At 44.2% G+C, this 26,675-nt stretch overlaps 1 protein-coding gene across 1 annotated transcript in view; it reads right to left on the bottom strand.

Moving 5' to 3' along the window:
- Positions 1–26,675, bottom strand: part of SLC24A3 (solute carrier family 24 member 3) — a 502,870-nt gene that overhangs the window by 19,025 nt on the left and 457,170 nt on the right. Inside the window, exons 10-15 of the mRNA XM_032419689.1 lie at positions 25,842–25,975; positions 23,853–24,013; positions 22,805–23,075; positions 15,611–15,777; positions 14,374–14,488; positions 13,127–13,239 (exon numbers count right to left, since the gene is read on the bottom strand). Coding sequence (XP_032275580.1) covers positions 13,127–13,239; positions 14,374–14,488; positions 15,611–15,777; positions 22,805–23,075; positions 23,853–24,013; positions 25,842–25,975 — 961 coding nt within the window. The remainder of the gene's footprint in view (positions 1–13,126; positions 13,240–14,373; positions 14,489–15,610; positions 15,778–22,804; positions 23,076–23,852; positions 24,014–25,841; positions 25,976–26,675) is intronic.

Below are 26,675 nucleotides of genomic sequence, written 5' to 3'. Positions count from 1 at the left end.
AGATTGGAGATTCCAAGGACCCCCTCCTTGGTCTTGGTTAGTTTGTTAGAGTGGCTCACAGAACTGAGGAACACATTTTACTGACTAGATGACGGGTGTGTTATAAAAGGATATAACTTGTAGGGGCAGCCAGATGGAGGAGATGCACAGGGCGAGGTATGGGAAAAGGGAGCAGAGCCTCCATGCTGTCTTGGAGCAAACCACTCTCCCCAAATCTCCACGTGTTCACTAACCCGGAAGCTCTCGGAACCCCATCCTTCTGCGTTTGTATAGAGGCTTCACTGCATAGGGAATTGATTAAATCATTGGCTATTTGCAATGATTCAACTTCCAGCCTCTCTCCTCTCCCTGTCAGGGGTAGGACGGAAAGTTTCAACCTTTTAATCACGTGGTTGGTTCTCCTGGCAACCAGCTCCCACCCTTAGATGGGATAGGAAAGTCACCTCATTAACATAACAGAAGACACCTTATAGCTCTCATCATTGGGAAAATTCCGGAAGTTTTAGGAGCTCTGTGCTAGAAACAGGGATGAAGATCTAACATGTATTTACTATAAATCATAATATCACACAAGGCCAGGAAGCTGGTAAGGGATCAGTGTAGACTGAAAATTGGAATTCTGACAGTAAATTCTAGACTTTTCCTTGCACCCTGCAGGGCACAGGGAAAATGCTAGAGTTCTCTTCACCCACTAAGAACCCTCAAAAGTGGCATCTTGACCTTTCCTGCTTATCATTTCTAAAACCATCCTGAATAAACTTTAAGAACCACAGATGCCAGTGTGGCAGATACCTCTGGGACCCCATCCATGTCCCAGTGCCCCCTTCTTACCATTTTTGTGGGACCAGCTGCCTCTCCACAACAATACCAGTGTCTGTGCCTCAAGGGCTTTTTCCTGAACTCTGGAAGTGCCAAGCTACCCTGTACCAATGACTCTTGGGGTGGGTGCATAAACACATAGCTCCCCTGCCCCTCAGATGTGGTCATTCTGAGATGGGAGTGTACACCATTTGCTAGAGCCCCCCACCCCCCAGGGACTCAGCTCCAGTCACCATGACTTCGGTTGGCTGCCTTCCCTGCCCATCTCCCTGCCCATCCCCACTCCTCTGTTGGGAGTTTCTTGCCCCTTCCCAATACCCACCTCACCTCAAATCTTTGTCTCAGGATTGAATGGTTTCTGGGAGGATCTAAACTGGGGTAGTGAAATGAATAGGCTTCAGGCCTTAGGCAACCCAGGGAAGCCCATCCATGGGGGACTGTAAGTACAGGAGCTCTGCTAGGACAACCTCAAGAAGAACCATTCAGTAAGATGCCAGCAAACTGTCCCCAAATTCCCTAACCAGATGCTGTGGGAACAGTTTGTAGACTGGCCTTATTAGTGGCATTTTGGCATTCTGCTTCTTTCCATGGCTGAAACACTCCACTCTGGCTGGGTGTAAGTTACCAATATGGCCTCACTGAAGGCAAGGTTACAAAGAGCCGTTCAGTTCTCCAGAGCCTGTAAGAGGCAGCTCCAGTGCCCCACTGTCAGAGTTCTGTGTCCACCCCCTTTCCACAGCCTCATGGTGGGCAGAGGCATTTCTCTGCCTCTTGGAGTTGGGCTTGGCCATGTGATTTGCTTGGCCAATGGGATATTAGTGGATTTAACAAAAACATAGGTTTGAAATATACTTCCATCATTGACATGACCTCTTGTGTGTTCATCCTGCAAGGAATGTGTCTCAGGAAGTCACTGGTCCAAAGAGGATGAGAGACACAAGGAATAGCCCCATCTGAAGCTTGGAGCCAAACCTAGATTGGCCAAACACCCGTCACCTTGCAGATGCATGAATGAGAAATACATGATAATGTATGCAGGCTGCTGAGTTTGGGGATGGTTTGTTACACAGCATTATGGTAGCAATAGCTAACTTATACAACTATCCTAGTCTAGGTCACTATATTTTCTCTCTCTTTCAAATGCCTCGTAACAGGTCTTGCTGTCATCAGTCTGATCTGGCTCCAAACTCTTCTCTGTGTAGTAGCCAGAATCTTCTTCCTAAAAGGCACATGGAATCACACCACTCCCTCCTTCATTTTCCCACTGCCTTGGCTTTAGCTCACCATGTCCTTTAGCACATGGTCCCTCTCTATCTCTAAATTCACCCCAGCCACTCATCCCTCCACTTTGCCACTTCCTGCCCCCCAAACCTCTCCCCCCATCCTAGGTGCCACCCTCAGATCCTTCAGTGTGTGAAGCTTTCTTGGATCTTGGTCTTCTACAAACTGTTCCTCTCACATTCTTTACCTGCTTGGCTCCTGATAATCTCAGATTCTCAGAATAAGCATCACTTCCTTACCTTCCTAACCCTGCCATATACTGAGCAACTCCCACACAACCAGCTCTAGGGGGGCGTGCATCACACTTTGTTTTGGTATTTCTTGTGTAACTGTCTCCTTCCAGAGGCTACAGTCCCAGGGGCACAGGACGGTGTCTGGCCTGCTCACCGAGGCATCCCCAGTGGGGGTTACCAGCTTAGCACACAGTAAGCATTCAGTTAATGTTTGATCAGAAAAAGAATGAACTGGTCAGAAAGTATGGGATAAGAATGTTTCTGATCACCTCCTCCTTTTACCTTTGTGGATTCTGGAGTTAGATGGGCTCTTGGCTTGGAAAAAAAAAAAATAAACTCTTTCTCCCTCTATTACTTTGTGGATTCATTTTGCATTTCTAAGCCCTAGCTCAGAGATCTGAGTTTTGTCCTGGCTTCCCAGAGCTTGCCTGGTGACCTTCTTAAATCTGTTAGAGCATGTGGAACAGACATTCATCACAAAAATGGGACAAGAAGTGCTCATTTTCCAAACTCTGACTTTTAGAAATGTTTCAGGCACTTAGGTAGCTAGCTGGCTTCTGAGCAAACCACAAGTGCTAAGAAATGTCAAAATCTGTAAAACTGCATTTATTCTTCACCATCAAATGCCTGAACCTAATACTATGCACAAAACAGCCGTCTTGATGGTAATTATCCAGTAATTATGACTTAGAAGCCCCATCTAGTAGAGATGGAAAAATTGCTTCAGAATTGTCAGCAGGTCCATTATGAGGGCAGGAGGGGCGATTAAACCCACGCGGGCTTCTAGCTTCTGATGTGAGGGATGCTGAGATGTCATGGGATTTACTGCCATGCTACATGGAAGGAGGTCCCTGAGGGTCCTTTCAGAAATGAAGCCTCTCTCCCAGGAAAAGTTGGAGGTGAAGAGGGAAGGCAAAATGCTCATGGCAAATAAACCCTTAAGTTTGCTTTTTCATGAAACTGAAACTATTTTTCCAAGTGAGTTCTGTATCACATCATGAGGTTACACAGAGATGTCCCCCGAATGTGGCTGGGCACTGGGGGCTGGCCAGGGGGGGCCTGGTGAAAGCCAGGTGGGGACCCAGGGACTGAATAAACATGTAATCCTCATGGAAGGATCCAGAATGTTTCCTCCAACCTTCAGTCAGAAAACCATTGTAGACATATAATGCACCATGGCCTAGGGCAGCAAGGATTTTAGCTGCCACGATGTCTGTGGGTGTTTTAGGATGGGAATCTGCAGGTCAGGAGTTGTTTCCTTCCTTTTTTAAAAATTTGAATTCAATTAATTAACATATAATGTATTATTGGTTTCAGAGGTGGAGGTCAGTGATTCATCAGTCTTATATCATACCCAGTGCTCATTACATCACGTGCCCACCTTAATGTTCATTACCCAGTTACCCTATCCTCCCTCCCCCCACCCTCCAGCAACCCTCAGTTTGTTTCCTATGATTAAGAGTCTTTTATGATTTGTCAGGTCCTTCTTTCTTTATGTAAAGCTGCAGAGCTTGCTTTAGCCTTATAAGCAGATCCTTTCTTCTCTTCTAGCGAAGATTCAAACTCAGGGATGGATACGGTCTAAAATCCCACCCCAGCGACATCCCCCGCATTCCTGTGCCCTCAACTGTGCACGGTGGCATTGTGGCACCATTTACTTTTAGCAATAGTCTTCCCTCCTGCTTTAGTCTCTGGTGTTCTGGGGAGAGAAAAAAGTCTCACTGTCTTCTTTCTGCCTATTTTTGACTGTGACAACCTCTCTGAGCTGTGGTTGCCTGATCTGCAGAAGAGGACTTGGGACAGCAGTGCACTTAGAATGAAACCCATGACCCCTGCCCACCTCACCCCTGCGTTTCTATTGCCTGGCTTCCCTTCTAGTCTCAGACACAGCATGCCTCAGTGCCTTGGCACTTGCAGCCCCCTCTTTCTAGAATGCTCCCCCTGCCCTGCAAACACCCAGCTCTTTTTTATCTTTTGCTCCTCAGCACAGAACCCACCTCCCTATCCAAAGAATCCACAGTGATGTGTGCCACCCACCCTATCACATCATTACCTTCATGAGGCTTTTGCTCTCCCAAGTTAGCACACTCATGTACTTGTCACTCACTCACTCTCTGTCTTCCCCACCCTGGTGCCCGTTCTAAGGGGAAGTATCTACTCTATCTTATCATTCTGTGTTCCCAGCACCTCACCAAGTTCTTGGCACATTTAGCAGCTGCACAAACAACAATGCTGGTTGAAGAAGTAATCCTTGCTTTATTTAGCTATTGTCAGGATTAGATGAGGCCACGTGTGCATATAGTAGGTACTCAATGAATATTAAGCTATTCTTTTTTTAAAAAGGACTTAAAGATTTATTTATTTGAGAGAGAGAGAGCAAGCACATATATGAGTGGGGAGAGGGGCAGAGAGAGAATCTCAAGCAGACTCCCCACTGAGTGACCCATGAGATCATGAGCTGAGCTGAAACCAAGAGTTGGATGCTGAACTGATTGAGCCATCCAGGTGCCCCTAAGCTATTCCTATTGCTGTTTTCTTCCCCCTTGCTCTCTTCTCAGGTCATCCTTTTGCTTTATTCTGTTCTGTTCACATGTTTTCCACCCAAGGTGGAAAAGTTAGGATCATCTATCCATCCATCCATCTATCCATCTATCCATGCATCCATGCATGCTTCCATCCATCCAACAAATATTTTTGAGCACCTTCTAAGTACCAGGCACTACCAGGCATAGAGGAAAAACAAATGCATAAGATGGGTACAGTTCTTGCCCTCAGGGAGATCACTTGTCTGGGGGAGACTCAGACAAAGGGTCAAAGGTAAGCAATGATGGGAGCTGCTTAAAAACACAGGAATGAGACCTGACCCAAGCTTGGGAGATCACAGTAGACATCCAAGCTGATACCTGAAGAATGAGCTGGAAAAGGACAAGAGAAGCCCCTCATAGCAGCCCCTTTACCCCTTCTGTGAGGTGATCTGGTTCCAGATGGTTATTTTCTGGGACCCCTGGCTTCCAGGAAAACCAAAAGACACAGCTTGATTGGGCCAAATCCTGGGCCACTATTTTGGTCTACCATTACTAGGCAAAGATGTAGTCTGTAGAAGTAAAGTCTCCCAGAAAATTAAAGTCCATCTCTCTACAGGCCAACAACTTAACTGTTTTTGATGGATATGTTTCATAACTTTTTCTTGATGACTCAGAATCACCACCATGAATATAATTTTTTTTTTTTTACCTGAGCTGAAATATGGTAAAGCTCTCAGGAGCTATTGATGTATGAGGAGTTGCTTGCCCCCCCCTTTGACGAAATAAAATTTATTCTCTATTTAAACAAGTAAAATGTCCTGCTATGTGTAAGATGGCAAAGTGTACAGTGTGAATGGCAAACATGAAGTGGACATGGTCCTACATTCAGACTCTAGTAGCAGGTAGATGATGTGGGTGCATAACTATCAGACAAGGTAGGAAAGAGAATAGATCAACAGGGACATGGAGAAGAGATTATGCAATGTGCAGTGTGACGCTGTATTTGGGCAGCATGTGAAAGGGCTAGAGAGCTAGGCATGTGGTCAGGACCTGAGGTATTCTTTTGCTTATGGTATTTCCTCTTCATTGAATGCCCTCTCAACCAAAGACATCAAACTATCTGAGTAAAATACTAAAAAAGTAGCATTTTAAAGAATGCCACTAGGATCTGAGGATGCTTTTGTTACTCTGTCTCTCCCTAATTCAGCTCACCTGGCTGTCCTTCCCTCCTTCTTGACCATTCACCTTTTCATTCTGACTCAGGCTCAAAACTTTTCCTGATAGTTAAGATTTTACTACTTATAAAATCCAGGGTTCTAGACTACATAGCTTCCTAATAGCTCCTAAGTCATGAATATTACTGAAAAGTAAGTAGATATCTTTCCAAAGAAGATATACAGATAGCCAACAGACACATGAAAAGATGCTTAATGTCACCTTATCAGGGACATGTAAATCAAAACCACAATGAGATATCACCTCACCTCTGTCAGAATGGCTAAAATAAAAACGGCAAGAAATAAGAAGTATTTGCAAGGATGTGGAGAAAAAGGAACCCTTGTGCACTGTTGGTGAGAATGTAAATTGGTGCAGCCACTGTGGAAAACAGTATGGAGGTTCCTCAAAAAGTTAAAAATAGAAATACCATATGATCCAGTAATTCCACTACTGGATATTTACTAAGAGAAAACAAAAACATTAACCCAAAAAGATAAATGCACCCCTATTTACAATAGTCAAGACATGGAAGGAACCTAAGCATCCATCAATAGATGAATTGATAAGGAAGAGGTAGTGTGTGTGTGTGTGTATGCATATATACCTACACACACACACACACACACACGTATTTATAGTGGAATATTACACTGCCATAACAAAGGATGGGATCATGCCATTTGAGACAACATGGATGGACCTAGAGGGTATTAGGCTAAGTGAAATAAGTCAGGCTGAGAAAGACAAGTACTATTATGATTCCACTCATAAGTGGAATCTAAAAATGCGAATACGCAAACAATAAGCAGAATTAGACTTATAAGTACAGAGAATAAACTGATTGTTGCCAGAGGGGAGGGAGGTGGAGTGTTGGGCAAAATGGGTGAAGGCCTCCAGTTATGGAATGAGTAAGCCATGGGAGTAAAAGAGTATAAGGAATACAGTCAACGATACTGTAATAGTGATGTAAGGGGACAGACAGTAACTATACTTGTGGTGAACAAAGCATAATGTATTAACTTGTCAAAACACTAAGTTGTACAACTGAAACTAATGTAATATTGTGTGCCAACTATACTCAAATTTTATAAAAATAAATAAAAAAATAAGTTAAATATTTTCCTTTGAATTTTAAAAGTTCAAAATGAAATCTCCTTTTTAACACATGTTGCTAAAACAAACATATGTCCACATTCAAAACAATGAAACTGGACCCTTACCTCACACCGTATATAAAAAAATCTTGATTTCCCTGAGGTTCATGAACAGTTTATAGATTAATTACTGATTTTCTGCTTTCAAAAGCGAGGCCTACATTGGATGCTTGTATCCTGGGCATAAAATGAAGATCTCTCTGGAACTGAGTACAGAAATAGCATTTGGATGAAAATGTAACATGACATGTCTTTTTCCAGTCTTCTGACCAAAAGTTCCCCCAGGAGCACTCTCCTATGTGCCATGGCTGTTGATCACCAAAGTGGCCTGTTTCTTCTCCTATATTTTCCCCTCCACTTCAGTTCAGGGTAATCTTCAACCACAGGATTAGATGTGCTCCTTGCACAATCCCAGCAGAATGACCAGAGTGACCCAATGATGTCATCTACAGATGGAAAACATGAATTTGAGCCAAACATCTAAGAGGGCCTGAATTTTTGTCTTCATGATGTTGCCCTGTCACTAAAGTTTGGAACCTGAAAAGCGTATGTTTTCATGGCTGTGGATATTACTGAATGAAAATCATGCTTAATTTTCTGCTCCCTGAAGAGTGTTGGGAGAATGTCAGAAGGATGGGAAAGGAGGGCAGATCAGTGGGGCTCATTTATGGCAGACAATGCGCTTTGCTGAATTGGAATTTCAGGTCTGATGTCCATGTTCAGTCAGGGAGATTTCAAAGCTGTGGGGAGGAACTGGTTTGTATCTAGAATGAGTTGTTGTTGCTGTTGTTTGGAAAGGTTTTGATTTTACCTTATACGATTGTACGTTGTAACCACAGTAAAGAAAAAATAAACACAATGGATCAATGGATCTTAGGGACACTGGAAGGATGTGCATCCCCTGCCCCTGTCTGTGCATCCCCTGCTGCTGGAGAGAGTCAATGTGGTAAAAGTCTATTATTCATGGATCAATTTTCCAGGATATTTAGAGTACGGTTTCTTTTCATCTTTTTGCTGCCTGCTCTTTAGCCACTACTCTCTAGTTTTCACCAGAGGCAACAAAAAGTAGTTAAAATTCACACAGGTCTGACTTTTACTTCTTAACTTTGATAAGTGGTAAGTGAGGAAATGAAACAAGAACACACCAGATGGATTTGCTGGAGAACTCAACAGATCCACACCCAGTGCTCTGAGCTGGGTTAAGGGGCATAGAAGCTAGGCAGAGTCTGGGGTGCCAATGAAGATGGGATCTAAATGTGAACCATAAAATGAGAGATGGAACATTACATAGAGCAGCCTGTGGAGGGAGGGAGACACCCAAGACTGAGTATGATTAAATAATGACAGAGGGTCACTAGTAGCATTTCCAAAGGAAGTTAGGTTGTGCTATTCCCAATATATTTGACACTTTTTTCATGGCTCAAGTATGTACACGCCCCATACTATGTGCCACAAGGAAGCTCACCCTCATGGAGCTTCCTGTGGTCAGAATGCCGGGGTAAAGCCTGTGTTTAAAAAAAAAAAAAAAAAGAATAGGACTGTGCCATGAAGCTGTCCTCCAAATCTCAGAAATGAAATAAAGACAAATTAAAATGTAAGGAATACTGTCATTTGGAAAAATAATTAGGCATGTGTAAAGAGCTTCAAAGTGTTCATATTCTATGTAACAACTCCAGCTCTAGGAAAATAACCTCAAATGCAAATACAGTTTTATGCAGAATTTTTTATAGATCTCTAAAATCAATAAGATCAATACACAAAGATGTATGTTGCATCATTATTTATAACCGTGAAAATCTTGAAGCAGTATGTGTCTAACAGCAGCAGCATGGTTAAGTAAATTTTGGTGTAACTAGAATATGAGGTTGTCTTTAAGGATGATGTTTCTATAAGATTTTAAGGAAAATGTGTTTGCTATCATAAGGAGTAAAAAAAAGCAATTTTACAGTGAAGTCTCAGCTATGTGAACCAAAGTGGAAAGAAAAATATGCTAAAATATTAGCAATTGATATTTACGGATTGAACTACGCATGTTTTTTATTGTATCCTCTGAATCTGCAGAGTCACATGGGCAGCCATAAGCCATATGTGGCTACATAAATTGAAATTAATTAAAATGAAATTAAAAATCCAGGTCTTCACTTGAACCAACCACATTTCAAGTTCTTAAAAAGTCTCATGGAGCTAGTGGCTAATGTATTTGACAGTACAATATAGAACACTTCCATCATTATATAAAGTTCTATTGGGCAGGCACTGCTCCAGAGTGTTCTCTAACTAGAGTTTCTCTAATTTTCGATAAAGACCATGAGCTATTTTTATAATCAGAAAAAAAGAATAACAAAGTCAAGTTAAGATGACTTGACTGTAGAAAACCCAAGAAATTATTTGAGGAATGGCAAAACAGAATCAAGGTGAACTTGTATTTTAAGGAAGCAGTGACTTTAATGAGAGGAATTCAATACAATCAATAATATTGTTCTCAACTTAAGTACAGGAAAGGTATATTAACTGGGAGAGGAAGGGTCCACATATGACCCAGAAAAAAGGAGCTCAAAGAGGTAGGATTGGCCAATGTGCTCCAGGATGGTTGTCGTGGCAGGGAGAGAACCCTATGATATGGGTTTATGCTTCAGACAACAATTCAATAGCTCCAGTAAAAGGTTATCCAGCAAACCCTCTTGTTGGCTCCCACTCTCAACCTGATGCCCCAGACTTTAGAGGCTGCTAGTGTCCACTGACACCTGCATCTCCTCTCCTAAAATAGCTAAACAAGTGTCCTGGATCCTTCTTGCCTCTTGGTGGGAACATTTGACTCATCTGGACAATGGGTGGGAGCAGGCAGGACGCACATCACCTTCAGTTCTTGTCAAAAAAAGATCTACATAATCTTCCATGCCCTTGCTTTCTCTGCTTTCTGTGTGTCTATTGGAGAAGGACTCCCAGAGGATAGAACCACAGAATGAAATAAGCCCTAGTCCCTGAGTGTCTGTTTGGAGATCCATGAGAGCTGCCAGAATGGAAATATCTGCAATGGATTTGGGGCAAGAAATAAAGCTTTGCTGGGCTACCCCAGGGAAATTTGGGGGTTTGTGATATAGTAGCAGTGGTACTTATTCTAACATATAAATTCTAATTTGATCTTCTACGCAGAATGTGTTAATGCAGCAGGTCTGGTGACTTAAACCTTGCATGCTTTTAGGGGAGCCTAGAACCATGACTGACCTTCAGCCGATCTCCAAGAATGTGACCCTTGGAATATTCTTTATGTTACTGACGGATGATGTTGCTTTGTGCTCCAAAAGCAATGGGTGGTCATGGGGCTCCCCAAATACCTCCCACCTGTGGGAGGTACAGGCTCCAGTGTGGAATGAAAAAGCCACAGGGATGAAAGGCACAGCACAGGGAACAGTCAGTGGTATTGTAATAGTGTTGTAGGGTCACAGAGGGCAGCTACACTTGTGGTGAGCACAGCATAACACAGAGACTTGTGGAATCACTATGCTATACACCTCAAACTAGCATTTTGTGTCAACTAACACTTCAATTAAAAAAAAAGAAAAAACAAACAAAAAAACTAAACAAAACCTGAAAAACAAAATACCTCCCACATTAAGATCTTTCTCCAGGAAAATGGAGCACAAATTGTCCAGAATAAGTACGCTTTTTATCTGGCACTTGTATATCTTACTACCATCTATTGCCATTCTAGCACAGACATCAAACTCCTGTGAATTTGGTTGATGTGAGTCCCTTCATAAGTGCCTGACTGACAACAATGTCACTCATAAAATCTTTCGGAAGATTATCTGGAACCCTGTGACCACCTAATGGATGATGTCTTTTCAGTGGCCAACATGGAGGGCATTTCTTCAGTGTCTCTCTTATATGCATCACTTAAGAAGATGAAACAAATTCAAGATTTAGGACAAGGGCCATGAGTGAGATAGAAAGAAAGGCTATGGAGACAGGCCCCATTTGGTGGTGGTGATGGGGAGGGTCCAGAGAGGAATTCTGAATGAGACACACCTGGAAGAAGGGACATCATTTCCAATGGGAGAGTGACGGAATGTGTGCCTCTGAGGCAGAGTAGTCTGCCTCTGAAGGAGATCATCTTCAGGGACAATGACTCCGAGGGGCACTGGCTTGGCTCTCTGCAATGTCTGAGACAGCAAGTAGTCTGGGAGGGATGAGGTTTAGAGTGCCCTGTTGGGGGCTATTGAAGAACTGGCCTTCCTGGTGGATATCTGTTTACATTACAATTAGCCAAGGCTAAGGGGTCCTTATACCTTAGGACAGGATTAAAACTCATGCCACTGAATCTCTCATAAAAGTCATCAAAAACATCATTTTCTAAATCCATATTGTCATGTAAGTTTGAATATCATCATTTTTTTATTGTCTGATGAGCACCCACATGATCTGTCCCTGCCTAGCCTCCTAACTGCCTGTCAAACCATGGGACCCTCCCCTATGCTCACTCTACTCCACTTACACTGGACTTGCTTCTATCTCTCCAACATGCCAAGTGCAACTCTGCCTCAGGGCCTTTGCACTGGCTGTTCCTTCTGCCTGGAATGCTCCACACTGCCCCAGTATCCCCCTGGCTGGTTCTCTCTAGTTATTCAGATTTCATGTCATAGTTACCTCCTGAAAGCAGCTTCCCCCCCCCAGGGAATGTGGCCTCTCTCACCATGTCATTACCCAATTTCACTGACAACAGAGCAGAGATCTTCACTCCTTAGAACATATTCTGCTTCTTTCCATCTTCTTGTGCTTATCTTTACCCTCTGGTGAAATTTCTCAGGCAGTGGGTAACTTCAGATGAACCAAAAACACGTGGACTGTCTGCATGGATTTCAATTTCATTGCAACTGTCTGGATACCTTCCCTGGTTGAAACAGCCATTTGTCAAGCAGCTTGGAAGACAACCGTCATCTGATAAAATGAGCCACAGTATTTTCTATAGGATATAGCATTGCTTAACAACAAATTGTGCAGATAGGCTAAGGTAATGCTTGGTAGCACATCTGGAGAAACACCAGCAGTGAGTTGGGTCTAACAAATCTGGAGGCACGTTACTCTTTTATTCCCATGTCTAGGCAAAAATCTCCAACTGCAATTTCTTCCTCAGTCCTTGGATAGTGAGTGTCTGGGACAGAGTTGCCATTAGCGGAGGGCAAACATTTTAACAAATTGGGAAAGAGAGCTAGACCCTCCGTGTCACTCACCTGTAAATCTACCTGAAGTCACAATCAGCTTAGCCTTGAGAAAAAGCATGGAGGCCATCTTCATGGGGTCTGTCGCCAGACCCCTGGTAGGGGGGTCATCTTGTATTTTGTGTCCCTTCCTCCATGAATGAAATTATTTTTCCCACAAAGCAAACACACTAGACAGGGGGTGGCAGAGGATGGCCCATGGGCCAAATCTGGTCAGCCTCCTATTTTTGCGTGGCCCATGAGTTCAGAATGATTTTTGTATTTTTCCATGGTTGAAAAGAATGAAAAGAATCCTATACCATAGATCATGACATGTAAAAATTATATGGAATTCAAATTTCAGTTTCTATACATAAGGTTGTATTGAAACAGCCATGCTCACTCATTTGCACATTGTCTATGGCTGCTTTCAGGCTACAGCTGCGGAGGTGGGTTGTTGTGACAGAGACCACCTGGCCCACAAAGCCTAAAGTGTTACTATCTGGCCCTTCCCAGAAGAAGTTTGCCAACCCTGTACTTGAGTCCTGAATGTCCCCGCAAGCCTGGTTTTGGAAGGACTTTGATGAGGAAGAGTTTGTTTGCCTCCCAGCACTAGTATTTCCTCATCTCCTTTGCCCTGAAAACAGAGTCTGCAGAGCCCAAGATTTAAAGAGAAATCACAGGGGAAACCCACTTACGTAGGATCCATAATCCACAGCCAGAGTCTGCAGGGCCCATGGGAGACCAAGGCCGATGAGGATATCAAACACGTTGCTCCCAATAGAGTTGGACACGGCCATGTCTCCCATGCCTGCAAGGACAAGAGGTCAACTTGAATGAGGGAGGTTGATCTCAGAATAGTACAGGGGCTCCCCAAGGCAATCTTCCAACCCTTTGGTCTGACAGCCAGAGACTTAGCTGGCAGGTCTGTTGGCTCATTTGCTAAGGTGGTTCCCTCCCAAGCTACCACCTGTATTTTCAATAGAATATGTATTTTCAGTAGAAAGGAATGGAAAAGAACAGAACAGACTAGAACGAAATGCACATTCTGACCTTCAGAAGGTCTGTTGACCTTCAAACATGATCACTGGCGAAATGTGAATGATTCCAAAAACCAAATAGAGTTCCCCAAATTCTGAAACTTCCTTCTAGAAAGGAATAAACTTGACAGTTCTATTAAGCCTTTCATGAGCTCACCATGAAACTGATATATTTTAGTACCATCGCCCAACTGCTCTACACTGTCTTCAATTCTTTTTCTAAATAATTGAGCACTATTAAGAAAAATAATATAACCAGTAGAATTTCGTGAGGACTTCTAGGGGACACTATGCTAAGTGTTGTAGTTACACATTGTGTTTGTTGAAAACAAATGCAATCTAGCACAAATCAGGCATATAAATTAGAGTGGGTGCTAGCAAAGGGCATGGCCATCTGGAAGGGGTGTCCATCTGTGAGCTTGGATTTGAAGGAGGGGAGGCTGTGCCATACATTGAGGACTGACCTGTGGTAACCACCACTGTTGGGGTACTGCAGCTGGGTAGACCTTAGGCTATGGGGTCTGTCTTCTCTAAGCCTTGGTTTCCCTACCCATAGAATGGGGGTCTGATTTTCCCCACCCCACAGAGTTGTTTAAATTAAATAAGATAACGTACCTAAACTGCTTTGCTCAGTGTGTGGCACTCAGCAAAGATTAGCTCTCGTTACATTTATTACTTCTCCAGAAGGGCCTCTGCATGCTACCTAGAAAATGTCTCTGCCTTTCTTAAGGGTAGATCTTCTGGCTTGTTTCCCTGTTCTTTTGATGCCAGTTAGCTTTTTGACTAACACAGCACTGAAGTCACCCATCACCCTGGTAATTGCCATGTGGATCCCCCAAAGCTCCCCTCACCCATAGGCCTTCCCCCCTCCCCCATCCCTGTCACCATCTAACTGGAGGTCCCACCTTGTCTGGCGACGATGAGGCTGGCCATGCAATCGGGCACACTGGTTCCAGCTGCCAGGAAGGTAATCCCCATAATGACATCAGGAATCCCCAGTGTGTATCCAATGATCGTGACCTGGAAGCAGCAGGAAGAGGTGGTGAGTTGGGGGCTGATGCCAACCCAACACGTCAGTGGATCCTCTGCCCAAGAAGCACAAAAGGCTACAATCTGGGCGGTCTGCTCAGGGGGCAATGTCTGCTCTCGTTGTCAATGTAGAGGGCAAAGAACATCTCGCAGAGCAGACCAGGACTGCAGGTCTGGGGACCAGGGTGCAATTATGGAGTCCATGTTTTCCAACCAAAGATTGGCATTTTATACATGTTCCTTTCAGGTGAGGCAGGAGGACTGAGAGAGGAGAAACAGTTTCTGGGAAAAGGTGATTTTGGGACAGAATATTTGAACTTAGGATGGTCCCGGGAAATACAGAATGGAAAAGTAGGGTCATAAATGGGCAATGCATTCTGGATGATTGTGTTTCCTAAAATGGCTTTTGGGCAGAGGCTCTTTTGAGCCATAACCCCACAACCAATGCCAGACCTTGAATCCTTGTTTTAGCTTCAGAAGGGACCCTTGAGTGGTCACCTGGTCCAATGACCTTATTTTCTGGTTGACAAAACTGTGACTCAGTTAGAGGAAGTGACAATGACAGCTAGGATTATTACTCCCCAATTCCTCCCGTCTTTCCTTCATGCTCTTTGCCTTGTGGCTTTGCCACGCTAGAGCAGGTGGGGTGTATTTCCCCCACTCCATTGATATTGGGCAGAGTCACAGGCCAAGGCCCTAGGAGGCACAGCATGTTTCCACTGGCCTTCTAGTATTCCAACAATCTGCCATGAGAAGAGCATTCCCCAGGTAGCCATGGGTCCAAGGAAAATGAGCAAACATAAGGGGTAGGCATGAAACCCATCTGCTGCCTGAATCACACATAACCATGCTGTGGCTTGAAGCAGAACCGCTCAGTCAGTGCCAGCTAAGATTAGTCAAAGCATGCTCAACCTGCAGATATGTGAGCAAGAGGAGAACTTCTTGTGATTCTAAACCACTGAGTTTAGGGGTGGTTTGTTATGCAGCTTATTGAGGCATTCGCTGACTGATACAGTTACTGGGCTGAAACCCCACTTCCTATTCCCCTCTGACTGAGCATATTTTTCTCTCTAAAGAGGTCTAGCAATGCTGTGGGGTCCTCCGTACACTCACCATCCACACCATCATGTAGGAGAAGGCTGCTATCCACAACGTGGAAGAAGCAAATGTCACCATAAACCATTTTTCCCAGCGGGGTTTGCTGCAGTTGGGTACAGTGAAGTATAAAACAAAGCTCAGTGGCCAGGTGAACGCCCACTTCACTGTTTCCAGTTTTCCAGCTGGGAAAAGAAAAAAAGACAAAAACAAAAATTAGTTTCATTTCTCTGTTTTACCAGCCCTCCATGCTACTTGCCTCAGACATTTACATCCTAATTGATGACCTGTGAAATCAGCCTTATTATGTTGTTCTTTTCATAAAAAACACAAACAGCTTTCCACCAACAACAAAACCTAGCATACAAAACCAAGCAGAATAAAAACAGTTATCCATCGCTCACTGGCTAGTTAGACACCCAAATGACAGATGAGGCCCTTCTGAGGATACATGCCATGTGATTTTCTTTATTTGAAGGTGGATAACAGGAAAAACTAATCTATGGTGGTAGAGGGTGGAAGGTTGACTGGAAAGAGGCTCGAGGAACTTTCTGGAAGGCAGAGATGTTCTTTATTGAAGCAGAGAGTGTATACAATACATATTTCTTACCAGAGGTGTTAGCAATTAAGCAGGATGGTAATAAAGGCTAAAGGAGAATTGATAGGTTTGTCAAATCTGAGGTTACAAGGAACTCATGGCAACAAAGTCACCAAAATAAGCATTTATGGGTATTTCTGAAACATGGCGCTCAGGCAACACAGAGATGATAGGATCAGGTCATCACTAGCCAGTCCATCACCTCGTCCGTGGCAGCAGGTATTTAGAGAGCCAGAGATCAATGACTAATTTGCAAGTTCACATCAGCTTGAGATACAAACCCCACCTTGAAAGCTTTCAAATCATCTTTCAGGATTTCGTGAGTTGACAATGTTGAGCAGTTCCACTAGATGGCGCTGTGACCACTGACACCTTATAATCCGGCAAGATTTTATCTACCCATGGGGAGAACAGACCCTAGGCCAACTGGTGGTCTTCCAGCTCTCCTCCCCGACCTTCACCTGCACCCCCACACACTCCCCACCCTTTGTGTCTGAGAATCTTCCTCATCCTGTCCCACCTGGCCCCATGCACCAACCATCCTCCCAGCCCTGTATCCTCAGAAGTGCCTCATCTGTCATTTGGGTGCCTAACTAGCAGGTGAGCGGTGGATAACTGTTTTTATTCTGCTTGGTTTTGTACGCCAGGTTTTGTTGCTGGTGGAAAGCTGTTTGAGTTGTTGCCAGTTTTCAGGTATTACAACTAAAGGGGCTATGAGCATTCTTGTGCACTCAAAAAACATGTTGACTAAAGGAACATAATTGACTAAAATCACATGCCATTCGTGTCTTTTAGTCAATTACGTTCCTTTAGTGAACATGTTTTTTGAGATCCATTCGTGTGTCAGGAATTCATTCTTAATTGCTGTGTAGTTTTCCATCCTACGAATACACAATTTATCCATTCTCCTGTGGACGGGAATTTGAGCTGTTGCCAATTTTCAGGTATTACAACTAAAGGGGCTATGAGCATTCTTGTACACTTTGTTTTGTGGGCATGTTTTTTTTTTCTCTTGGGCGAAGACCCAGGAATAGAATTGCTGAGTCACAGGGTGGGTGTTTATTTAACTTTGCAAGAAACTGTCGAGGAGTTTTCCAAAATGATCATCCCATTTTATATTCCCACCAGAGTGAAGGAGGTATTTTTTAAATTACACTTTGAACAGTGATTAATAAAATGTTAAATGAAATTTATTTCATAATTTTATGCCAGCATCTAGCACTTTTCCAATTAGCTGCTATGCAGATATGGAGCTGGGAACAGATGATGACAACATTGAGACTGTTTGGCTGGGTTTCAAAGCAAGAAAGCTGTCAGAGGTTTTTCATGAGGGGCTTCCAAATGCTGTGGACTCCAGCATATCGTCAGACCCTTGGATCCCAAAGGCATCCTGGAATTCCTCGTGCTCCTAAATCCTGTAATGTGGTGATGTCATTTATCCATCTGGGGCTCTGGGGACCCCCTCACTGGCCTTGCAGTCTTCCTGATGCCCTCACACAGAGAGACTTGGTCCAGCTTAAAAACACACACCCAATCAAAGTTACAAAGACACAAATGGGAAGAGAAATGACTGCAATCTGGCTCTTTGTAATTCTTCAGAAAATTAAAAAAAAAATGAAATCGGAACTTCAGACTGTGGCAGCTTAGAAAATGATACTGAGTACAAATGTAATGCAAGCAGTACATTTGGCACCAGTGAATTTTGAGTTTTTTCTCGGCTGCTTTAGAAAATTCTGACTTGACCCTGAGGGGCCTTATATCTAGAAAACAGTTCTCTCCATTTCATGATATAGATGCTTTCTCTAAGTTACAGCTCCACTGTAACAACAAACTTACAGTAGAAATTTAATCGGTATCATCTGGAAGGTAACTTTAAATGTAATGTAACAAATATAACTCCTTGAGCAAACCAACTGATACAGAAACGTGCTTTTATTTAAGTGATTTTGAGGAGCAGGGGTTAGATAAGGAACATACTTATGTTTTGGTGTGTTCTTTTCAGTCTTTTTTCCCATGAAGGTGTGTTTACCTACATCCCCATGTAAATGTTTCTATTTCTGTTAGTCAACAGTAAGGCTTTCTTCATACAGGGCTAAGAATATATGTACAACTTATACTCTGCATAGGTGCATATAATTTACATATATACTATGTAGATTTAGCCTCTACATATATTATATGCACATGGAAACACAGGGATGTTAATATATGTGCACATTTTAGCTGGCTTAAATTTCAGTTTCTGAATAAAGGGGTAAAATGGTTTCCTTTCCTCTTTGAGTCAACAGTATTTCTGGACATTTTCCCATCTTTTCTTCCATTGCTAGTGGTCCAAACAGAGCCCCTCTCTGGCCCCCTAGGGGATAGGTTTAATCCTTCATTTATCAAATATTCATTGAAGGTCCTCCCCCCCCCGACCCCGCCAGTCTGTGCCAGGTCCTGCTCTGGGTGCTGAGGACAGAGCAGTGAGCTGAGAAAACCAAACTCCCTGTGCATGAACCTGATGTACCCGTGATTATGTGATTTCCTGGAAGGCAGCCAGCAGCTGGGACATGCAGTGGGGACTCTGAGCGTTACAGTACCCCTTTGAGTGTGCCTTGGCTCTGAAAAGCAAAGGACCTGTTCTTAAGTTGTACTCCTTACTGAATTTTTAAAGAAGCTTACTTTTATTGAGAAGAAAAGATTATTGCTCATTCTTATGGACCTAGAGTTAAATATATCAATTTGTTCTAACTATATAGGCAATAAAAATGTAGTGTTTTAGAATGAAAAATGTAGAAAAAACAAAAAAGAAGTCCATCTAGGAGAAACACACTCATATTTTGGTATACTTCTTTTCAGTCTTTTTCTGTGGAAGTATGTTTGCCTATGTACACATGCAAACATTTCTTCCTTTTCTTTTTTTTTTTTTTTTAGAGAGAGAGAGAAAGAGTTCAAGCAGGGGGAAGGGAGACGGAGAGAGGGAGGGGGAGAGAGAGAGAATCGTATCCATGCCCAGCATGGAGCCTGATGCAGGGCTCGATCTCACGACCCTGAGATCATGACCTGAGTCGAAATCAAGAGTTGGACGCTTAACTGACTGAGCCACCCAGGCGTGCCCACATGTAAACATTTCTATTTCTGTCAGTCAATAGTAAGGCTTTCTTCATGCAAGAGATGAGAATACATGTGCAATTTATATGTATATATATGTGCATACACACATACTATGCACAGGTGTATATTCAAATATATATTATATGAATTTAACCCATACGTACATTATATGAACATATAAAAACACAGATATGTTAATATCTGTGCATAAACCATAAAAGGATACAACTCAATATAAAAATGTATACACTGTATGAATAAACATATCATCTTTATATGTAAAGATGATAACCATACACGTGCACACTGCATATATGCACACTTTTATTCATATATGTACATACATGTGCACATAGATGCATGCACAACATATGTGTATACACATACATACGTCCTATATACGCCTATATTTACATACTTCTACATAACTACTTATTTGTTACTTACACTCACTATAGTCAAGTCCTGGAGAGAAGAGAGCCCTACAGCTAAGTGACAGAAACACAGAGAGCGATGGCCCTGCAAGGTTACCATGAGAGGCAAAAATGTCCTCATCATGTGCGCAAAGCTTTTTCAGGCCAAAGGAACTTAGTGCAGAGGAACCGGATGTGGGGCTCCCACTGGGACTGGGTCCTTCCCGCTCCTTGAGTGGCCTCTGCTGGCTGGCTCAGTGCTGTGAGGGGTCTGCCTGCCCCAGGGGGCGCTTGTTGGACACACAGCCCGCGAGCCTCAGATGGAAGTTCCTGAGTCCCAGAATGGGGTTTGGCTTCAGTGGTGGGAGGGAACAGAGGATCATAACTGGACAAACCCACTCTCCAGTTCAGAAGCAGCACCTGGCTCCGAATGAGGCTCCCCTAAGGCTCAGGAGAATGGTGAAGATCACTGGTGTGACTCCAGGGTGCTACACCCCCACTGCCTCAGGTGTGGCCCGCCAACAACCAGCACCAGTGTCACCTGGGGGCTTGTGATAAATGCAGAATCTGGGGCCCCCCACCAGACTTCCTGAATCAGAGCCTGCATTTTATCAAGGATGCCCAGGTGACAGGGCTGGTCTAGAAGAACTTGGGGTTCCACCTCCTTTCTCGGCAGCTCGGGGCCCTGGAATGAAGCAGACACCCCCAGGACTGGCAGGACCACGCAGAGCATCCTTTCTCCTCTTGTGCCTGACATTCCAAAGGAGGCAGGGTGCCTGGGCAGGGGGTTTCTGAGCACCTGCAGCCATATCTCTTAGCACACGAGGAGACAAGATGCTGCGGCTGGGAGCCCCGGGGCCGCCTCATCTGCAGCTAACCACAGAGTCGCGGAGGGGAGGTGAGCAACAGTTACAAGATAGCTTGAAACTTCACAGTTAGGTCTGGCGTTTATCCCATTCAGGTGAGAAAAAGGAAGTGACCTGAAAGGGGCCCCTTTGTCCCACTAAGTAATGAGATCTGGTGGGAGTCAGAGGAGTTGTCTGGTGTCACACACACGTCTTTGGTCGTCTGCCTGGAGGGGTGTACATGGGGCTTCGGGGCTTCTGGGGGGCCAACACTTGCCCCTTACAGACTCTTCACCTGGTCCAAGAGTTTCTTTCATCAGTGAAGGACTTGAGCAAAATAGGCGTTTTTGGAGCTTGGTTATGGGTTGCCAATGGTGAGCTCTGAAAGCAAAGGCCAGCCTAGGCAGAATTTTAGATGTGGGCCCCCAAGAGTCTGTGCCCAATTCTCAGAACCTGTGAAGAGGAGGCTGAGCTACCGTTCCACGACTGCTCTGCTGTGTGGCACAACAGACCTCCTCATGGGGAGGTTACGCACTCAGAAGCACAAGTGGAAACCCAAGAGACCAGAAGTGTGAGAAGGACCCAAAGCACCATTGCTGATTGAAGAATGCAGGCCTCCAGGAGCAGTGAGCAGCCCCCCGCTGACAGCCAGCAAGGAAACAGGACTGAGCTGTCCAACCACAGGGAACCGGATTTTGCCAATAATCTGCAAGTGTTTGGGAGTGATTCTCCCGAGGGCCTCTGGGAAGGTCTACAGCCCTGTCTACACTCTCATATGGTCTTTGGAGCCTCTGAAACCCAGCCAGGCTGTGCTGGACTTCTGACCTACAGAACTGGGGGCTAATCAACGGGTGTTGTTTTAATCCGCTCAATTTGCAGTAATTTGTTCTACAGCAGTAGAAAATGAACACAAAAGTTCATAAGGGGGATACAGAGAGCCTGGTCGCTTAATCCTGAAATGTTTTTGTCTTGTTGATAGGGAAGAAGGTTGCCAAGAAATAGAGTCAAAGATGGCAAAATGGATAAAGAGCCAGCATGCTTTTTTTCTATCCAGATAAGCTTCTAACAAGTAATGATTTAACTCTGGCTGGGTGGTTTGGGACTTTGGGGTATAGGATCTGAGTGGATATTCTCTAGTTAGTTTTGGGAAGCACTTGATGAGGTTGAGATCTGAGGGGCCCTGAGGGGACACAGGAGCAGTTCTGGTCCTAGTTTTACTTGCTATCCCCTGGACCACAGAAAGGCCTTACATCTGAAATTAACACAGAACTCTGCCACTCCACACCCACATCCTATCATTAAATGACCTTTCAAGTGGGTCAAGTAATACTTCCCCAGAACTCACAGGTCTCCTGTAATTTTAAACATCCTTGAGAAGTCACACACTTATTAATTAAGCCTCTCACATTTGACCAGGGTGCTTTCCTGAAGCAGCTGGAAACTTCTGGAAGGTCTAGCAAATAGGCAGAAGTCTTTGGACTTGGTCCACCCATTCCACTAATGGGTGGGGTCAGGGGACAAGGTCTCTGCAATGGCCAAGTCATTGTTGGGCAGCAGTCAGGGGAGGACGCTGCTTTGGTGGCTGGGGTCCTGAAAACTATACATGCCTGTGCTTCCCCTTCAAGATACCAGGGAGGTGGCCTTGGCCAGCCTCACTGTGTGAGACTTAGCTGGGGCCAGGATGCTTTTTGCCCAGGTCTATCTCCTGTGGTGTCCGTCCTGGAAACAAGCAGGTTATAGGAGAGGAGAAAACTGAATGGGGTGTGGGGGGTAAAGGGCAAGAAGTGAGCAGGAAAACAAAGGCCAACTGGGAAGTCTGCATGTTTCCCCCTAGGGTGGCCTTGGCAGGACAGCTCCTCTGGCCAAATGTAATGGGATGGGTGAAGATGGGTGAAGTGCCTCTTCCCTTGAGCACCAAGCTGCCTTCCCAACATGCATCAAGTGCATTTCCTCCTTAGCACCAAAAGGTCCCACAGAACAGCTAAGCTAAGCTAAGGGTCTTCCTTCACAAAGTGCCAACAAATTATACATTTGGTCAAAGAACCCACATTTCAACCAGTGATCATGTGTTCCCATCTTGTTCATCTCTGGACCCTCTAAAACAGAGTCTTGCCCACTGTAGAAGTTAATATAAATACTTCTATGTTCATATAGAGATAGTTCTTTGAATTGAATGTCAAAAAGATCACCAAAGTCAAGGGCATCTACTCAGTGGCCTCAAAATAGCTCCCAACCCCAGCCTAGACATAGGACCTCTTACAGGGGAGGTCGAATGGCGTGTACGGTCCTTCGTCATCATCCTCATCCTCCTCTTCCTCTTCGTCATTCTCGTTGTTCTCATTGTCCTCATTCTCATTCTCTGTCTCGTTACCAGCCTCGGCCACAACATCATCCCTCCGAGTCCCATTCACGCCTCTGTCTGGGGCACTGCTGGGCCCTGTCCCGTTCTCCACGGTGTGCTTAATTGGGATTTTGATGGCCACCTCGGATTCTCCATTGGCATAGGCCCTACTGTTTATCAGTCTTTGTCTCTGGAAAGAGAAAGGCACATTCTTACCACAGTCAGGGGGACTCTAGATCCTTACACCTAGAACACCGGGATCTTTTTCAGGCAGCTGACAAAAAGATGCTTCCAGGAGATTCTGCAGAGAAGTCTTAAGGGATTCCTCAAAGTAATAAGCAACTCAGACAACATCCTTCCGGGAGGAAGGATTAAACTTTTATGACCCACTGGAGCTTGCAAATCCCTTTAGAGGAAATTTCCTATGTCTCAGAGGCACCCTTCTTTTCTACCAGTGTTCTTGATTCCCTGTGCACTGCAGTATTATCTTTCTTCTCCAGACTGTAGGAATCCCTTGGACCATAGGTGAGAAAGCCACACAAATGTGTCTGGACTAGTGTATCAATAAGGCTGCCACTCCAGAAAAAGGGATACACAGGAAAATTCACGTCAGAGACTGCATTACTTTAAAAGTAAGGCAACCTTGAATTAGCAAGTACTTCTGTGCAAGTTCACATCAGAGGGCTTCACCCAAATGGAAGATGAAAAGAAAAAGGTAGGTAGAAGGGGACAGGAGAGTTTTTCTATATAACTGGGAGCCTGATCATGTCTTCCAACACATGGAGGGAAGAGCAAGAACCAGGATGCACAACTGGCCCCATGAACAAAGATGCTGGGAAATAGCTGAGGGATATTATTGTGTTACATGTTGAGCTTGGTATTTCTATTCTCAGACCAAGAAACCTTCTCCCCTTCCCAAAGTCTCCCATCACTGTCCAGTGGCAATGGAGTGTGCTTTCCCAGATACCTCATTGATCAACATGCGACTGGCCATGGAGAGTCGGGTCTTGGGGGGAAAGTGGCTGGTGATCATGATTCGAAGTCCAGCTTCAGAGAAAGAAAGCTGGTGAGGGTAGGCTGACAGCAGCTCGTCTACCATAATCACTGACGCTTTGCGGTGGAAATTGGCTAGGGAAATTAAAAACACAAAATAAGGATAACATTGAGGTTAGGAGCAGAAAAGAGATATTTATTTAGTCTTCTCTCTGTTCCTCCCTCACCTCTCTCTCCCACTTTCCTGTTTACTCATTTATCCATCCATCCATCCATCCATCCACCCATCCATCCATCCATCCATCCACCAATCTACCTATCTATCCTTCCTTCCATTCACCCAATCATCCATCCATCCATCCATCCATCCACCCAAGGAGGGTTGTAGTGCACAAAATATGGAGAAAAGTCAAACTCTTCTTTCCATGAAGCTCATTGATAGCTCTTTTGAAATGACTTGAAACAATATAAGCATCATTCACTGGCATGGTAAGAAAGAGTGATAACCTAAGAGAATTCCTCTGTGTCCTCAAAGGATTTTTTTCCCACCACTCAGACCTGGGGCACAGGAAAGACCCCAATAATTTTAGTAACCCTTTATGCCTTTCAAATGTCAACAACATTCAAAGTTCTGAGCTGTTAAAAGCTGCAGAAATGACTTTAGTGCCAAGTGGAGGGCTTAGTGAGGAAAAGCGCACATTGCTGCAGCCCAGCCTATGAGTAAGGCTGACAAAGGGGCGGGTAGGTGAACTGGCCACATGACAGAGGCCCAAGGTCCAGAGTGGCCCAAATTGTTACACAACATTTGCTGGAAGGCCTGATAAATAAGGTCTAAGGCCCCTCTCTACAAAAATGTGATATGAGCACACAGCTCACAGGTACCTGGCCACACGCTCTCCTGGTGGTCACCCTGTTTTCCAAGCCACTAAACCATGAAATGATCTCTGGAAACACTGAGTAATATGAGGTAGCTCTTTTTGGTTCCCTAAGAGTATTCCTTTTATGGTTATAAACTATCCAAAAAAGAAGAGATTCAAGGAAATCCTTATATGGGATGGCACTGAATACTCAAGTCTTTTGTTAAACGTAAGTAGAAAAATGTATCAAATAATCGATTTTCACATTCTAATAATTACCTCAGATTTCAAACTCAGATTTGAATAACCTATAGATTTTCAAATTTCTTTTGTGATTTTCCTGCAAAGCAAACATATGAGACCAAGAAGAAATAAACCCACACATTTTTAGAGAAGGTTAAAAGCAATTGAAAAACCAAACATATTCTAAGGCAAAAGTAAATGATAATTTTCTGTGTTCCTCTGAGAAAGAATATTCTTTGTTAGGGAGCACTATCTTAGTTCTCTTAGTGTATCAACTGCTTAATGAGAATCTATTGAATATAAGAACTACTTTGGAAAAAAAAGGGAGGTGGTAATTTTCTATGTTATTTTGCAGCTTGGAAACAGAGGTAATGTAGCCTGAAAATGAATGTGGATATAATAATATACTAACAGCAACTATCATTAATGGGGTATTTTACATACTTTATCTCCTTTACTCATTACAATAATTATCCCCATTTTGCAGAAGAGAAAATTGAGCTCACAGAGGTTCCATTAATTTGCTTCATGGTAACAGAGCCAAAATATGGCAGCGTCAATACCTCAAGACCCCTGGTCTTGTCTCCTTTAACATCCTGTCCTAAATCCCCCATGTCACTGCCAGCAAATGTTTTGCCAAGAACTTCCACGAAGCTTTCCCAGGTGGCTCATCACCAGGTATGACTGCCCCAGGATGTAGCCAAAGGGAGGCAGGGAGGCCTGGAAGCTTCTCTCCCTTGGTCTCCTCTGGTGCAGGCAACCTCCCGCCAGGCCAGCTGCGGCACCCCAGGGGTGGCCTGGATGGTGGGCAGCCAGGCAGCCTCCCAGTGCTCCCTCCAGGGACCCAGGTTGTCCATAGGTACCTTTCTTGAGTAGCACCACAGTTGCGTCGCAGTTGCTGCTGTCGTCAATTTCAGCATTGTTGGCCAAGCCGTTGACCATGTTTCCAGCACCTTTTGTCCTCCTTTCGAAGCACTGATGGATGCAAGCGTTATATCTGAACAAAGTAACAAGCAGAAGGAGCCCATCAGCTGTGTGTGCCCTGCAGCTCTCAGTCTAGGTGCATTGTGGGGGATCCCGTGCCTCAAGTTATCATTATTATTATTCTGTCTTCCATGTCCCCATAGAAAAATGCAATCTGTCCTCTTTTCCGATTTCAGGATATATGGTAAGTGAAAATAAAACCAACATCACATAAGTAAATAGAGACACACTGCTTTCTTTGCAACTTCTCAAGGTCAGTGGTGGCATCCCGGGATTGAGTTCCCTTGCCCGCAGTCCATGCATGGAAGGGCCATGATGAAACTCAGCAGGATGGGCAAGGTCATGGCTCCAGGACCTTTGCTGTTAGGGGCCTGCTGGGTGGGGGAAGGAGCAGGTGTCACAGTGCATCATGGTCTGCATGCTACAGGCTGGCTGGCACTCTAGGTCTCTGTGTTTGGTTTTTTAAGATCATAGGTTGGGGTCCTGTGAATCTCTGTACATGCTGGGCCATAATTCCAGGTCCAGTGGGCTATTGGCTTTAGGAAACAATTCTGGGCTATGATTGTCCAGAATAACTGGGTGAAAACATTGTGTAGCCCTTCTTACATGTGTGTTGGAAGGGAAGAAGCCTATATAAATTCTTAGCATGTTTTTGGCAGCTAAATGTTCTGGTCCCTTTATCTTTAATACTGGAAGACCCCCAAAGAGGAATC

Source organism: Phoca vitulina, unplaced genomic scaffold (assembly GCF_004348235.1).
Source record: "Phoca vitulina isolate PV1807 unplaced genomic scaffold, GSC_HSeal_1.0 scaffold22, whole genome shotgun sequence".
NCBI classification, from domain to species: Eukaryota; Metazoa; Chordata; class Mammalia; order Carnivora; family Phocidae; genus Phoca; species Phoca vitulina.
This window is presented reverse-complemented; position numbering and strand designations above follow the sequence as displayed.